This window comes from Hyperolius riggenbachi, chromosome 11 (genome assembly GCF_040937935.1).
Source record: "Hyperolius riggenbachi isolate aHypRig1 chromosome 11, aHypRig1.pri, whole genome shotgun sequence".
Lineage (NCBI taxonomy): Eukaryota > Metazoa > Chordata > Amphibia > Anura > Hyperoliidae > Hyperolius > Hyperolius riggenbachi.
The window spans coordinates 47,530,963-47,547,461 of record NC_090656.1 but is presented as its reverse complement, the minus strand read 5'-3'; the positions used below and the strand labels follow the sequence as shown (position 1 = coordinate 47,547,461).

The following is a 16,499-nucleotide window of genomic DNA, read 5'->3' as shown; positions in this document are numbered from 1 at the left end:
CTGGGGTCCCCGCCGGTGCCGAGGGCGACCTCGAGGTCGTTTCTACTACGCCTGGGCAGTACACCGCGGACCACGTGGACCTGATTGACAGCGGCGCCCATGCAGGCGCACTAGAGGAGGTTCGGCCTCTGCACCGGCAGGGACCCCGTGCTGGCGGCTGAGAGCGGAGCTGCGGCATGGGACATGGGTCAGCTGCAAGAGGCTGGAGGAAGCCCCAGGTAAGTAGAGCGGGGGAGGAGGTTGAGGACAGCGAGGACATGGAGGACCTGATGGGGAACTGCAAGATAACCAAGTAAGTTACACCCACTATGACACAAGACCAATAGCACTCTGTCCTAGGAATTTATTACCTCCTCCTTCTAACTGACAAAATACAGAGGACCTGGTGGGGAACTGCAGTGCGCTCCCCGTAAAATAAAATTTAAAAAAATTAATTCCTAGGACAGAGTGTGATTGGTCTTGTATCATAGTGGGTGTAACTTGGTTATCTTGCAGTTCCCCATCAGGTCCTCCATGTCCTCTCTGTATCCTGATTGGTTATGTTGTATTGATGACCCTAATGGTGGCCACTAATGATCTACATAGGTTTGTGTGTTCTGTTTGTGTTCCAAGGGATTCCTCCAAGATGCCCCTCCCTCCTCCAACCCATAAATATACTGTAAAGGTGGCCACTAACAGTCCAATTTCTAGCCAAAATAATTTGAGTGATGAGAAATTCTGATCAGATTGGTTGTACATAATCTCCATTGATGGGCACAATTGATTACTTCCGATTGGATTTTCGTCAAACTGAAATTTGGATTTTCCTGATAGTTTTGATAGGAAGAAAAGATTGGTTTGTTGATGGTGTAGTGAATAGAGATGGCTCGAACCTCCGATTTTAGGTTCGCGAACCGCAATAGACTTTAATGGAGAGGCGAACTTGGAAAATTAGAAAAAATTATCCTGGCCACAAAAGTGATGGAAAAGATGTTTCAAGGGGACTAATACCTGGAGGGAGACATGGTTAAGTGGAATAGACATCACAAGTCCCGGAAAAAAAATCTGGATTTGACACAAACCAGTGTTTTAAAGTCACAAATCTCATTGAATGTTCAATTGCAGGCCTACACTGCTTTACAACATCAGGAAGTGTAATGCTCCCTTCCCTCCCTCCTCCCCTCCATCCTACCAAGCACTAGACCTGGGTTCAATTCCTGGCCAATGTATGTAAGCTGGCTTTTGAAATCCTACAATTCCCTGGAAGACAAGACCCTCCTCCGGAGGAGGGAGGAGCGAGGGAGGGAGAGTGGGAGGAGGGAGAGAGGAAGGAGGGAGCTGTTGTGGGGTGCAATATAAGGAATAACCATCAGCCTATGAGCAAGATAACAAGCCTAACTAAGCTCTCCCTAGCAGAGTCTGTCAGCAGCTGTCCCTTAACTAATTACTGAAGTAAGACGAGTGAGTAAAACGGCTGGAGAACCTTGCCTTTTATAAGGGGGGGGGGGGGGGGGGAGGAGGCTTCAGGAGTGAGTGTAGTCTGATTGGTGATAATGTGCTTGCTGACTGTGATGGAGAGGGTTAAAGTTGACCTTAATGGAGCATTATGGGGCTAATATAACTTCCGCAAAAGTTCGCCTTCGCAGACAAAAGCGAACCACCCAAAGCTCACCTGGAACCGTTCACCGGCAAACCGTTCGGGCCATCTCTAGTAGTGAACGATTTTTCTTCCAATGAGAATTATGTGATCACTCAAACGATTTTTCGCTAGAAATTGAATCATTAGTGGCCACCATTAGGGTGGTCACTAACGATACAATCTTTTTCATCCAATCTTACCATTTCTATGTAATATGAGGTAACTGCCTAAATTATCCATTCAATATATTCGCTCAATTTACTCTTATACTACATAGATTTGGTGAAATTGGATGAAAAAGATTGGATCATTAGTAGCCACCTTTAGGATAATTGTCTCCCATCTTGCAAACAATTCTATTTGCTTCTAGACCATACATGTCAAACTCTGGCCCGCGGCCAAATCTGGCCCTCAGAGCCATTCAATTTTGCCCTCAAGTGGTTTCACCGTTTTGCATTATGTTTGGCCCACTCTAGACCACCAGGGAAGCCATATGGATTAGGTAGGGGAAAGCACTAAACACCAAGGTACTGTATAGGGGAGGGTGGGGGCCTCTAGACAACACGAAACTGTGTAGAGGTTGGAGGGGGGCCATTAGACACCTGGAAACTTAATAAGGTGGCCAGTAGATATTGAGGTTGTCCCGTGACTAGGTCCCAGTGTATAATTTCGGCCCACTTTATATTTGAGTTTGACACCCCTGTTCTAGACTGTGGTAGGGATATTAAATTGTGAGCTTAAGGGAGACTTAGGTCATTGTTTAAAGTCCTCTGTACAGACACTAAAAAGTGTCAACCTATGAAAGTAATAATGATGTGCAAAGCATGCAAATTATTTTGTTGGTAAATGATCTTTGGCTTTTGTGTAGTAAAGTAATTGCTGCTATTGCCACTTGAACGGAGTTGCTAGAGGTTGCCTTCAAACATCTCTCACGGCTTTGTTTTTTGGACCTGACCCTCGGTATTCCGGAAATAGAGTATTCTGGAGTAGCCAGATTCCCGATCCTTCCATAGGATTTGATCTGCCCTCTGCTGTATTTTTTATTACTCCAGTAAATTATAATCATGCTCAGTTTTATTTTGCTCCGCTGAGTTTGATGTGAAAGAACCATTAATTGTCCTTGATTCTAGTTGTCATTGACTCATAATGTAACTATGTCTTCTACAACGCAGTGCTTCAGGCAGTGCAATGTGATTCATAGTAAAACCATTTATTGCCTCCAAGCTCTACGGGGGCACAAGATAATTCAAAGTTGTGCATTAAAACCTGAACGGAACATTGAGATTTATTGGATGTACATTGGGAGGAAAACAGCTGTTAAAGCAGATTATTGCTGTCCAGGCCAATGACACTATTGACCTGCGATGGAAATTCTCACTAAGTGATCCCTTTTGGACATTTTGTTTGCCTTTATTTTGTGTTGGACTGTGCAAATATTGCATAGGAATACTTAGACCACCGTCAGAGGTGTTCAGGATCTCTTTATTACTTTTATAATTCTTACTTCATGTATTTCGTTTCACTCCTATGTCACCGTAGCATTGATCAGCTTATGTATGCCCAGTAAGATGACTCCATGGGGTGGGTTCATAATAGGAGTATATTTCAAGCATCTCTGACATCTGTGAATTAATGTTATGACATCCTCAGCATTTGTGTAGTTTGGTGTTAATCATTTTGATTGCTTCTTAAAAGGAAATCAAACATATGTCTGAACGTTAAGAGAAACCGTTCAACAAGGGGGGAAAAAACGCTGAGAAAGAAAGCTGATGTAGTATTTGGAGGATGAGCGCTGAAAGTGTTGTATCAATGTCTGGATAACACTATAAGTTATTTGTAGTTTTGTTTCCCCTGAACCTGACTTCAATGTGTTGGCATAAGCAGAGCTGCCTCTTTCAAGTGAGATAAAACTCTGATATAACATTAAATGTAAATGTGTTTTCCTACTTTTTATTACCCATACAGTTACCATATTGGATTTTGTGCACTCATAATATTGCCTGTTTACAAATTACAACTTCCCAAAGTACAGTTTATCTGCTCTGAAAGCGGCCTTTGCATTTTATTGCATAGCAAAAAAATTTTGTATGCGTTTTTGAAAAATAAACAGTTTTCTTATGTATTTCCGCTTCCTGTTGACTTCCTAATGATTTGCATAAAACGCAATAGAAAAAACGCATACAAAACACATACCGTACATAATGCTTTGGCATTTTGTATATGCGAACTGCATGCGTATTAAAACGCACGCAAAATGCAAAAATGCATGTGCAGGAACGCAAACGCATGGAAAACGCAATATAAACGCATACGCATAAAAGCGCGTCGTTTACCGTACTAAGTGTGCACCCAGCCTAAAAAGGAAATAAATATGGCAGCCTCCATATCTCTCTTACTTCAGGTGTCTTTTATTTATGTTCTGTTCACTTAAATTGTTTTATGTGCTTGAGCCGCCTGGTTGCCATACATCCACTGACTGACACCCCTTACCCTGTACATGTAGCCAAATGTAAGTGTTCAAACAGGCAGTTGTTACCATTTGGCAAAAGCAGTGGTTGAATCACAGTTCAAAAGTGCTGCTTTTGCTTTAACCATGGTGATAGACTTTAATGCAAATGCTGCAAAATATCTTGCAAATATGGTTCCATTGTGGCGTTTGGGCATTTGCAACGATCAGCATTTACAGAAAAAGGGTCCAACATGCTAAAGAACTGCAGTGGTAGGTGTCTGGCAGAAGAGCGGAAAAAAGACTGGTGAGGTATTTTCAGAGTGGTGTGAAACTATATATGCAATGCTGCGCTTAAAGAAAACCTGAACTGAAAATTAAAAGTCAATATAATCATACACAAGTCATACTTGCCTTCCATGTAGTCTACTCCTCAGTGTCTTTCTCCTGTCCCGCATCCTGTTTGTTCACTGTGATCAATGGAATTTTCCGTCCTCCTCCATTTTGAAAATGGCCATTACCCATAACAGCTTTCTGGTCAGCACACAGTTAAACTGTAACATCGCCCACTTGAGCCATAGGGAAACATGGACATTACCTGGTACATCAGTTTTCCTCTCAGCTATAACTGACAACAACTGATATTTTACTGACAGCAACTGATATATTTCAGATCTGACAAAATATTGTCAGAACTGGAAGGGATTCTTGTCAGAAGAAAATGGTGAGTTTCTGAGAGGAACTGATGGCAAGGTAACTATGCAATGTTCATTTGAGGTTACCTCATGTGTTTATTTTAAATATTTTTACTCAGTACAGGTTCTCTTTAAAGGAAGGTGATTTTAAGTATGTGAAAACCATAACTGAACTGCTTCACAACCATCTGTATAGATAAGATCTTATTGTTAGTAAAAGTAATGGGTTAAAATGGTGCACTTTTACATTTTGGAATCAAACATATCAGTGTGCCGTACTTTAACTCTTCTGCTGCACAGTCCACGTGTGTTCTGCCAGATGCCTGTTGGCATTCCAGGGAAGGAATTTCCCTAGTTTAGACTTCACTTAAGACTCTGTATATAAATAACCAAACACCATGTTTAGCACCCAGGCCATCTCAATAGCACATTAAATATGCATGCCAACAATGTGGCTCATTAATTTAAAAAAAACTTCAATTTTACTACTTTTTACATTTAAACGTTTAGCTGAGGGTTCTATTACCCTACTTCCGAGGCCTGCCCGACTGCAGTAGTTTCAGGCAGATAAGGACTGATGTAATTGTTTTATTGCACACATTAGCAGAGAGCAGACAAAAGCTTTCATTAGTGGAAGGGGGGGGGGGCGAGGAGTAGGTAAAACACTGCTTCGAAGAGTTTCCAGAAGTCACAGATGCTATCTTAACACCTTCCCCTGAGTAGATAATGGGCAGCTAGAAGGGGAGGGGGGAACATAGCAGCCCCTATAGCTATTAGAAACCAGGGGAAAAAGTGGTGCTTGGTTCCCTTTAAATTCCCACACTCTAAACATAAAAAAAAATTGGGAAAATAGGAAAAAATGCCAGGGATCTTCATACAGCCATATTGCGGCTGTATAGCGATCCCTGGCCAAAGCGCTGCAGCTGCGTATGGACCCCCTGGAAACCCCGTCAGGAAATTTATTGCGCTTTCGTTTGATGCATGTAAAATTACACTACCGTTAGGTTTGCTACTAAAAGTGACATTTACCGCATTTAAAAGTATACTTTTTCCTTCGAAACTTTAAAATCGATTTTCTCAAAAACTATAAGGTCTTTTTGAAAAATAGTTTTTTCCTCTTATTCCTATTGATCTCCTTAACATATCCTGCAAATTTAGGGTTTCTAGCATTTCAGGTGGATTTGCTATCAACCATTAAATTCGGCAGGTTTTTAAATGTGTATTTTTTTTCCTTTGAAACTTTAAAATCGATTTTCTCAAAAACTATAAGGCCGATTTGAATTTTTTTTTCCTCTTGTAGCCACTGGGGGCCCCTACAAGCTCTAGGGCCCTGGGGCAGCTGCCTCCTTTGCCTCTATGGTAGCGCCGGCCCTGGTCCCCTCTCTGAAATTGTTATGGAGCCAGGCCACATGACAACGGTTCTCTCAGAATGGAATCAGAAATCCAGAAATTTGCTAGGCAGTTTGTTGCACAATGTTCTGAGAGATCCAGTAGATACATTTCAGGTTTGGAAACCCAGGTACCGATAAGAAAAAGAGACAAAAAGATCACCATTGCTGTAGTAAACCACAATTTCGGGCATGTGGAGAAGGACCGTCTCCACTCGGTTATAATGACTCATTTGGGTCAATGTGAATTGCGCTTCAGAAAAAAACAAAAGATCACGGGATATAGTCACAGACTGCTGGAACCGGGGAGGAGGTGCCCAAATTGTGATACAATCTGTAGTGACTGGAGGTAAGGAATAGGAACCTTACCCTGTGATAAGTGTCTGAGCTATGTATCTCCATTTCAGAGCGCAAAAATCTTGGCACTCTGTAAGGGAGATACATAGATCAGACACTGTCTTGTATTGACCTGAGGAAGCGGGCAGGTCCTGTGAAATGCATTGTCATTTTATTGGTGTCTAAAAATAAAAATCTTAGCCTCTGATCACCAAGTAACACTGTTCCTATTACTCACCTCCATTCACTACATATCATATCACAAGTGAGGCACCTCCTCCCAGAGAGGTGGTTAGTTGGATGTAGGATGGGGACTGTATCTAAACGCATTTATCTTTTATCAATTTACATGTCACTTTAGGGTCCTTTTTAAATTTGTACACAATTTAGAATTATTTGCATCTCATTGACCCTCTCTGCGTATTCAGTTCAATGTATTGTGGAATGACTGTGTTATGCACATAAAAGCTCAGTAATCAAGCTGCAGTAATTTTTCCATTAATCCTTGCAACATATACAGCTGAACTAAATAGGAGAGCATTTTTGGTGACACAAATAGAATTTCCCTTTAACTTTTATAACTACTTGTTAGAGTGATGTAATTTTTTTTTTTGAATGGCAAATGTTTTTCTCCAAAATAAAGGAAGGATTTACACTGTGCCGTAACAGAGGTATGAGCAGGATAGGGCTGGAACGCCGGCTTCCATCAACTAGCCCAAAATGTAATTAAAGCTGAAACAATGATTCAGTCTGCACACCATGCCTTCAATTCCAAGGAACTTGCTGCTTTTTTTATTGGAAAACCATTTAGTAATCTGGGGCATAAAATATAACTAAATTCTACAATTCCTTACGTGTGTTATATGGTCTATAAAAATGTAAATGTTTCCGCTTCATTCTCCGTTGTAACCATGAACAAACCCGCTTGGCGTATAAAAGCTTTCGCCGCCGTAACGCAGCTAGATTGGTGTGTCTGAGTCACACAATTACACAATTCTGTTCCGTTTGTTTATTTTGCGGTAAATATTTGGCTGTATTTTTGTTTCGAAGATTGCTTTTTTTCTCCCCCCACTCTCTCTCGGGCTAATTAAAAACTTCTGGTGCCAATTAAATGATCATTCTCCCCATCTCGTATCAGTATTCGTCTCTGCTTTTTTCCAATTCTCAGAAGTCAGAATCGCATTAAGGAAAATGTCAGAGAGAGCCTTGCAGTGCTAACGCTGATCATAGCAAGTACATCTGACATGGAGGAGAGGCACTGCGCTAAGCAGGATGAGCGATTCTTAAATACGTATCGCCAAGTACTGATGGGACTCTGCTCTCATTCTCGCATCTTATTTTTACTTTGTTTTTAAAGTGACACTGATGCAGTAAAAAAAAACTTATGAGGTAATAAATTGTATGTGTAATAGAGATAATTAATAGAACATTGGTAGCAAAGAAAAGAATCTCATATTTTTCAGTTATATAGCTTTTTTTGTAATATTGCATCATTTGCTAACATTTGCAGTTTGCAAACAACACAAACAAATGATTTAGTCAGTGTTTTCCCATTGTAAAATCTTTCCTCTCCCTGATTTACATTCTGACGTTTATCACGTGGTGACATTTTTACTGCTGGCAGTTGTCAGTGTAAGGAGATGCTGCTTTTTTTTGCAGTTGGAAACAGCTAATATTTCCCACAATGCAACAAGGCTCCCACAGTGTGATGTCAGAACCATGGTCCTGACATCACACTGTGGGAGGGGTTTCACCACAGCATCTACCAGACAGAGCCCCCTGATGATCCGTTTGTGAAAAGGAAAAGATTTCTCATGGGAAAGGGGATATCAGCTACTGATTGGGATGAAGTTCAGTTCTTGGTTACGGTTTCTCTTTAACCTCCTTGCCGGTCTAAAAAATCCGGCAAGGAGGCAGCGCCGCACTTTTTTTAAATTTTTTTTTTTAAATCATGTAGCGAGCCCAGGGCTCGCTACATGATAGCCGCTAAGCGGCGGCATCCCCCCACCCACTCCGATCGCCTTCGGCGATCAGAGTATGCAGGGAATCCCGTTGAGAACGGGATTTCCTGCAGGGCTTCCCCGGTCGCCATGGCGACCGGGCGGGATGACGTCACCGACGTCATAGACGTCGTGACGTCAGAGGGAACTCCGATCCGCCCCTTAGCGCTGCCTGGCACTGATTGGCCAGGCTGCACAGGGGTCTGGGGCGGGGGGGGCGGCTCGGCGCGGCGGGTAGCGGCGAATCGGTGGCGAGCGGCGGCGATCGCGACCTACACGCAGCTAGCAAAGTGCTAGCTGCGTGTAGGGAAAAAAAATTATGCAAATCGCCCCAGCGGGGCCTGAGAGATCCTCCTGCGCAGGTTACCCCGAGCTGAGCTCGGGATAACCGGCAAGGAGGTTAAAGAGAACCCGAGGTGTGTTTAAAGAATGTTATCTGCATACAGAGGCTGGATCTGCCTATACAGCCCAGCCTCTGTTGCTATCCCAAACCCCACTAAGGCCCCCCTGCACTCGGCAGTCCCTCATAAATCACAGCCGTGCTGTGTGGCTGTGTTTACATCTGTAGTGTCAGTCTCAGCTGCTCCCCCGCCTCCTGCATAGCTCCGGTCCCTGCCCCCGTCCCTTCCCTCCAATCAGCAGGGAGGGAAGGGATGCAGGCGGGGACTGGAGTTCTGCAGGAGGCAGGGAGAGCAGCAGACTGACACTATAGAGATAAACACAGCCAGCTCTGACAAGCTGTTTGTCAGCAGCGTGGCTGTGATTTATGAGGGTTTGCAGAGTGCAGGGGGACCTTAGGGGGGTTTGGGATAGCAACAGAGGCTGGGCTGTATAGGCAGGTCCAGCCTCTGTATGCAGATAATATTCTTCAAACCCACCTCGGGTTCTCTTTAAAAGGAAATATGGCAGCCCATATTCTTCTCACTTCAGTTTCCTTTTAAGGCTTCTTTCCCACTAAGACTTGGGCTATCATTCATAAAGGAGCTGTCGATAAGGGGAATCGATGCGGGAAAACACCGCTGGCGGATTTTTAGACTTCTGGGTGGGCATTCATAAAAATGTATCCATGTGCGGTAGCAGTGCGGAGATTCCCCGAACTAGGCTGGCGGTAGGCAGGCGGTAGGCTTGCGGAGACACGGAAGCTGCCGAGTTGATACATTTCTCCGTGTTCCGCTCTGCTGCAGCTGCCTGGGAGGTCTGTGTGTCTCCATTCACTTACATTGGTATCGCCACATCAGAGTGAGCGGTACTTCCCTACCTCACACCTCTTGCGGTGATCTTCATGAATTAACATTTTGCTACATTTGTTCCGATAATCACCGCACAAGGCGGTGATTTATCACTCTGCTCGGTAGTGTCATTTTTTCATGCGGAAAGAGGCTTTATGAATGCTGACTTTGCCGAGTGTTCAGTAAAGTCAGCTGTTTTAAGCATTTCCGCATGCGAAAATGCTTTATGAATGGTAGCCTTTGCGTTAGATGCCACGTTAAGGTTGCATAACGTGCCCCTAACGCAACGCATAGTGGGGTTGAAGTTGGACGTCAGATTGAGCCGCGTTATGTGGCTCTTCATGCGTCCGTGATGCGTACTCTTGGACGCATGCGGCATCACGTGGACTCGCCAGCCAATAGCCGCGCAAAGCGGCCGCTCCAGGAATTAAACACTGCACGTCACACAGTGCAGTGAATATTAATTAGCCATGTGGCTGGCCGCGGAGGAGGAGGGGAGACCTCCTCCTCCAACATTACTGAGCATGTGCAAACAGTCTAATTCGGCTTAGCCCAGTATCACGTACAGCATCCAGCACTTTGTTTAAACGTGCTGCATTACAATGTAATGCAACATGGGCACTGTGAACAGCCCATTTAGTTTTCATTTCTGTGCGGTGGGCTGCGTTACAGGCTGCTCTAACGTGCGCCTGTAACGTCCCACTGTAAAAGCATCCTTAAGGTAGAAAGAGCAGTCTTAACCTAGAGCAGCCAAGTGGCAAGCATCTGACAATTTCTTTCCTCTAAACTAAAAAAAAATGTAATAATCTGTTGGCAGAGATCATTGCTGTTTTACTGCTTCACTGAATAAATCCCATTTGTGATGCTGGAGAGGCCTTGTGATACACGCAGCCAACAACATGGCTGTGTACGGAATTTATTGGTCCCGTGTACACCTAATTCCCTGTGTAATATAAAAAAATAACCACCTGTGCTATAAATGAATTAAAAATGAGGCTTCTAGAACTTGGATCCAGTAGAAGAGTTACGGTAATACTTTTCTGGTGACATGCTTTGGTCATGACTGCATTTATTATATATGCAGTGCGCAGATATGTATACTGCATATGTGCTATGTTGAGTACAATATCAGTAGGTGTTGCACATGGAAAAAAACTATTTTTTTTAGTTGATAAAGACCATTTCTGACCTTACCTTTCAGGAAGTGAACATTTCCAGTGCCTCCACCCTCATTAATTTTTCACGTGCTTGTGATGGATAGTCTTTATTTATACATGTCTGAGGTTGTGTTGTGTAAAAAGGACTCATTTTATAACATTACATATTCATGGCCAGGGATGGATGGGATACAGAACTTATTATTAATGTGTCACAGCGGGAAACTTACTCTGCATTCATTTGTGATCCTTGTTAAATCTGGTCTGGTCAGCAAACACTGAAACTTAATGCTTTTCCCCCCTCTACATTTCCAACAGAAACTACGATTACTACCACTACTCCTTTTATATCATGTGCTATTTATATGCATTCATTTATATTCATCCTCTTATTATTTGCTTTGTTTTTTATAGGGAGATATAACTGCCTATTTATTGTAGTCATTATTCTTATTATGCATTTATGTAGTGCTGGTGCATTGTCTGTAGTGTATTACAACACATCAAACCACTCTTCTGTCTCTCACTTTAATCAATAATCTAATGTTACAACTACAGATGATCAATATATACATTTGGGTTGATACAAATTTTTGAGCAGTTTTAACCAGTATTTAACATGCATTTGTTGCATTTGCCTTGCAGTTAGTGTTATTGTCATCAACTTTCTTCTATAGTCTAAAGCATTAAACACAACATAAAATTAACAGCTAAAACCATCTGACTGGTTTTCAAGGGTTTAAATATCATGCTATACGTGTCATTTAGTTGCTAAATAATAAGACTGCCTTTGCCAGTCCAGAACTATCAGATTGAGCTGGAAGTGTATACACTGTGTAAACAAGGCAGAGATGTTTCTGCTGTATCTGAGAAGGGGTGTTTAAAGGGGGAAGCAGATAACTTTACTTGCAACATTTGTTTACAATTTGCTTCTCTAATGCCAGGCATACACGGCTCGGATTATGCGCCGGATCGAGCCGCTCGTCCGCGCTGATCAATCCTCGCTCGTCCCCACGGGTGGCTGCTAATCAGCCGCTTGTTTCTTCTATTGTTCGGACACGTCGGATAGGCTCGATTGATAATCCTCCCAGCAGCCGGGTAAGCCCAGCATAACGGTACATCTGATAATTTGTCCTGTAGCCGACAATGATATCAGTCCTCTTCAGTGAGGTGCAAATATGCTTTCAAAAGACATCAAGGCAGACTTGCAGTGTTTTATATTCATTTTTTTGTGTGATGCTTTAGAGGAAAAACATTTTTCATGATAATACCAGTGTAAGAGCCAGTACACATACACATTAGAGTATTCCCAGCCGAGGCAGACATTGCTACAATAACTTCTGTACAGAATCCTAAATGCAACTTGCACTTTTCTACTCCTCATCGTCTCTCATTCACCCTGATCACCTCTTGCACCTCTTACATAGCCTTCAATTCACAAAGCATTACCTCATATGTTAATACAGAAAACGGCTTTTTTTTACCAAACATTTTATGTTCTGTCAGTTCATTAGGGTTGTTACTGCATGGCTAGCTGAAATTACCAACCAATCAGATAACTTACAAAGTTATGCTGTAAATACCTTAAGGCCTGGAACCCACTACAAAACACTCTCGCTAATCGCAATCGCTAGCGTTTTGTATGAGCAGTTTGTAAACGATTTCATGATCGTTTTAGGTAGCGCTTTTAAAAAGTGTATCAATTTGTCAGCGGTTGTGTAGCGATTAGCGTTTTAAAGTCTGATTGGTCCTTTCAATTAATTTTAATTTTGTTACAGTGTGCCGTAACTTCAAAACGCTTGCAAAATCGCTCAGTGCAGGTTTTGATGAGCGATTACGCCAGCGATTACATACTTCACATTAAAGCGCTAACGCTCCCAAAATGCTGCATGTCCTGCGTTTGTAATTTTTCTAATCGCAATCGCTCCAGTGAAAGTTGCCCCATCCATTTACATTAGCTGAGCGCTTTTACAAAATGCTAGCGTTTTGCTAAAAAAATCACCCTTGTGGGTTCCAGCCCTCATACATGTCAGTAAATGTCAATTCACAAAGATTAGAGTATGCGGTAAAGCCAAATGGGATGTTCAGTACAGCTGTCGAGAACTAGCAATTAGCATGCTGTAACATTGACAAACTATAGCAGAGAGCCAATATAAAGAGCCTCTCCCTTGTGCTTCTCACTCCATTTGATCCGATGCACTGATGGGCAAAACATAAGGACACAGCATCCAAAGAGGTTTTCCTGTATCCCTTTAGATGTGCAGATCAGTATAATCATACACAGAAGAGCTCCCTCTAGTGGCATGCATGCACATCCAGAGGGAGGTCTTTTACTCACTAAAAAGCGGACATAGGATTGGCTCATGCAGACCAGTCTGCACAGCTTGCTGCAGAAACCTTCTCCACTGGTGAGACTACATTACCAAGCAGGGTTTGTGAATTGAAGCAACATTTTTCAGTAAATTACCAAACTTTTACCACACCTGTGACCATTTTTAGGAATTAGGGAAAAAATGTCTAAAATACAGAACATGGTATTTTCCCAACCTGACTTTTCTTAACCAGTAGCCCTTTGTGAATAAGTGATTTATGGGAGCACTTTCGAAACATGTTCAACACTCGCCATCCAAATCTTCAAATGCGTCGTTATACTTCACCTCTACAACATCGTGTATAATTTGGCCTGGGATAATTTAGCCATTTACTGCACCCCATTTTTTTTATTCTTTTGAGAAATCTGATAACATGTTCTGTTTTGTTTGTTTTGTTTTGTTTTTTTACAATATAAGTTGATTTGGAGTGGTGGATTTTTCTGATTTATTAAAACTTAATGGTTATTGTCCATTTCTCAATGTTTATACATTGCGGTTTTCAGAGTTTTTTCTTTTTTTTCTTTTATATAATTGGAGCTGAACACGGTTTTCATCTTGCATCCGCTTTAACATGAACTGAGCCTGTGGTCTTCCATTTCCTCAATATGTTCCTAGCTGTGGAAACAGACAGCTAAAATCTCTGAGACAGCTTTCTGTATCCTTCCCCTAAACCATGATGTAAACAATCTTTGTCTTCAGGTCATTTGAGAGTTGTTTTGAGACCCCCATGTTGCTACTCTTCAGAGAAATTTATAAGAGGAGGGAAACGTACAATTCACCCCCTTAAATACTCTTTCTCATAACTGGATTCACCTGTGTATGTAGGTCAGGGGTCACTGAGTTTACCAAGCCAATTTGAGTTCCAATAATTCGTTCTAAAGGTTTTGTAATCCATAAAATAACCGAATTTATGCACCTGCCTAATTTTGTTAAACAAACAATTATTGCACACTTTCTGTAAATCCAATAAACTTCATTTCACTTTTCAAATATCTCTGTGTGTGTCTCCTATCCTATATGATATATTTAACTGACATTTTTTATTGTAACAACCAACGATTTATACATAAAATTCACGATGATGTGCAGGGTTGGTAAAACTTTCGCATTCCCACTGCATATACACACTGTGTGTGTGTGTGTGTGTGTGTGTGTGTGTCTATATATATATATATATATATATATATATATATATATATATATATATATATATATATATATATATATATATATATATATATATATATATGCATATATATATGCATATACATATACAGTGTGTGTGTGTTACATTGGTCAGATTTTCAAATGTTACAATCAATCAGAAAAATATATTTGAATTCTTGACTTGAAAATATATTCAAAAAAAATTGTACGGTGTGTGTGTGGCCACCTTCGGGACTCTTCACACAGGAAGCGGACAGCAGTGGATTCACCACCTGTCAATTGCTTCTGTGCACTGTGCTTGCTAGCACCTGACATGGGCAGTGATATGGCTACCATATCGAGATTGCATCCAAGTGTGTTTCCACTCATATAAGACTTAAAGAGAAACCGTGAACAAGAATTGAACTTCATCCCAATCAGTAGCTGATACCCCCTTTTACATGAAAAATCTATTCCTTTTCACAAACTGATCATCAGGGGGCTCTGTATGGCTGATATTGTGGTGAAACCCCTCCCACAGGAAAATGTGAGGACCATGGTCCTGGCAGTTTCCTGTCTGTAAACCTTGTTGCATTGTGGGAAATAGCTGTTTACAGCTGTTTCCAACTGACAAAAAAGCAAGCAGCAGCTACTTCCTCTGACATCACCTGCCAGCAGTAAAATTGTCACAATGTGATAAATGTCAGAATTTAAATCAGGGAAAGGAAAGATTTTACAATGGGCAAACACTTTAAATCATTTATACATAATTATTGTAAAAATGAAGCACTTTTTTTATTGACATTATGGCGACAAAACAGAATTTCGGCAATAGCAGGTGTAGCGCTAAACCTGCTATTGCCGAAATTCTGTTTTGTCCCCACATTTATTGCCTGATGAAACGGGCTTGGCCTGCGAAACGTGTTGCACTGCACTTTTTGTGGTACTATATAATAAATGTGATTGCTACAATTCAGTCTTTCGTGTCTGCTTTATGGAGGTAAGTCCACCACTTCCTCCAAGCAAATTTTAAAGGTTTTATCCTGCTGGCGCCTTTGTTCTCCTACTGCTTCCCCCTCTCCATGCCTAACACTAGCCTTCCCCCTCTCCATGCCTAACACTAGCCTTCCCCCTCTCCATGCCTAACACTAGCCTTCCCCCTCTCCATGCCTAACACTAGCCTTCCCCCTCTCCACGCCTAACACTAGCCTTCCCCCTCTCCATGCCCAACACTAGCCTTCCCCCTCTCCACGCCTAACACTAGCCTTACCCCTCTCCATGCCTAACACTAGCCTTACCCCTCTCTATGCCTAACACTAGCCTTACCCCTCTCCATGCCTAACACTAGCCTTCCCTCTCTCTATGCCTAACACTAGCCTTACCCCTCTCCACGCCTAACACTAGCCTTACCCCTCTCCATGCCTAACACTAGCCTTCCCTCTCTCTATGCCTAACACTAGCCTTCCCCCTCTCCACGCCCAACACTAACCTCCCTCCCTCCACTCCTAACACTAACACCTCTCCACGCCTAACACTAACCTCTCCCTCTCCATGCCTACACTAACCCCCACCCCACGCCTAACACTTACCTCCCTCTTCATTACCTTACTGCCTAACAATATCCCTAAAACCTTGGCCAAGTGCCTCTGTGGCCAGTTAATCAATATTATGTACTTTCATTGTTGTAGCTGATTGATGTGTGTCCAGTCCTAGTAGTTCTTTCTCACCATGACGTAACCCAGGTACTTTAGGTTAATGTACAGAAGATATTTTAAAAATGGTCTGTTTTCTTGAAAGTATGAGATCCAGTTATTAATTTGATCAGGAATGGTGAAGACACAGAATATGGCTTTAATAAGAGGTAATTTCATAGCTGATATCCATGACCACACGCACTGTGCATTTTATCTTAGCCATGGAATAGCTACTCAAATAGCTGCTATTTGTACATTAGTCCTTGCAGCAAAATTGAAGATTTTGGTTTTTAATGTACCATTATATGAACCAGGAAAAAAAAGTAAGTTTAGGCAAGGATAGCCTGACATTGCACACTCATAAAAGACTACTTTAATATTGTAACTTTATTAAATGGAACCTGTAGTAAGAGAAACG

General features: G+C 42.0%; 1 protein-coding gene across 8 annotated transcripts in view; it reads left to right on the top strand.

The window, feature by feature from the left end:
* Nucleotides 1–16,499, top strand: part of WWOX (WW domain containing oxidoreductase) — a 1,347,942-nt gene that overhangs the window by 201,189 nt on the left and 1,130,254 nt on the right. Inside the window, exon 7 of one of the 8 annotated variants that reach the window (XM_068259552.1) lies at nucleotides 13,779–13,904. The exons of the other annotated variants lie outside the window; for them this stretch is intronic. Coding sequence (XP_068115653.1) covers nucleotides 13,779–13,811 — 33 coding nt within the window. The 3' untranslated portion in view covers nucleotides 13,812–13,904. Of the gene's footprint in view, nucleotides 1–13,778; nucleotides 13,905–16,499 lie in introns of those variants that run through there. 8 annotated transcript variants of the gene reach the window in all.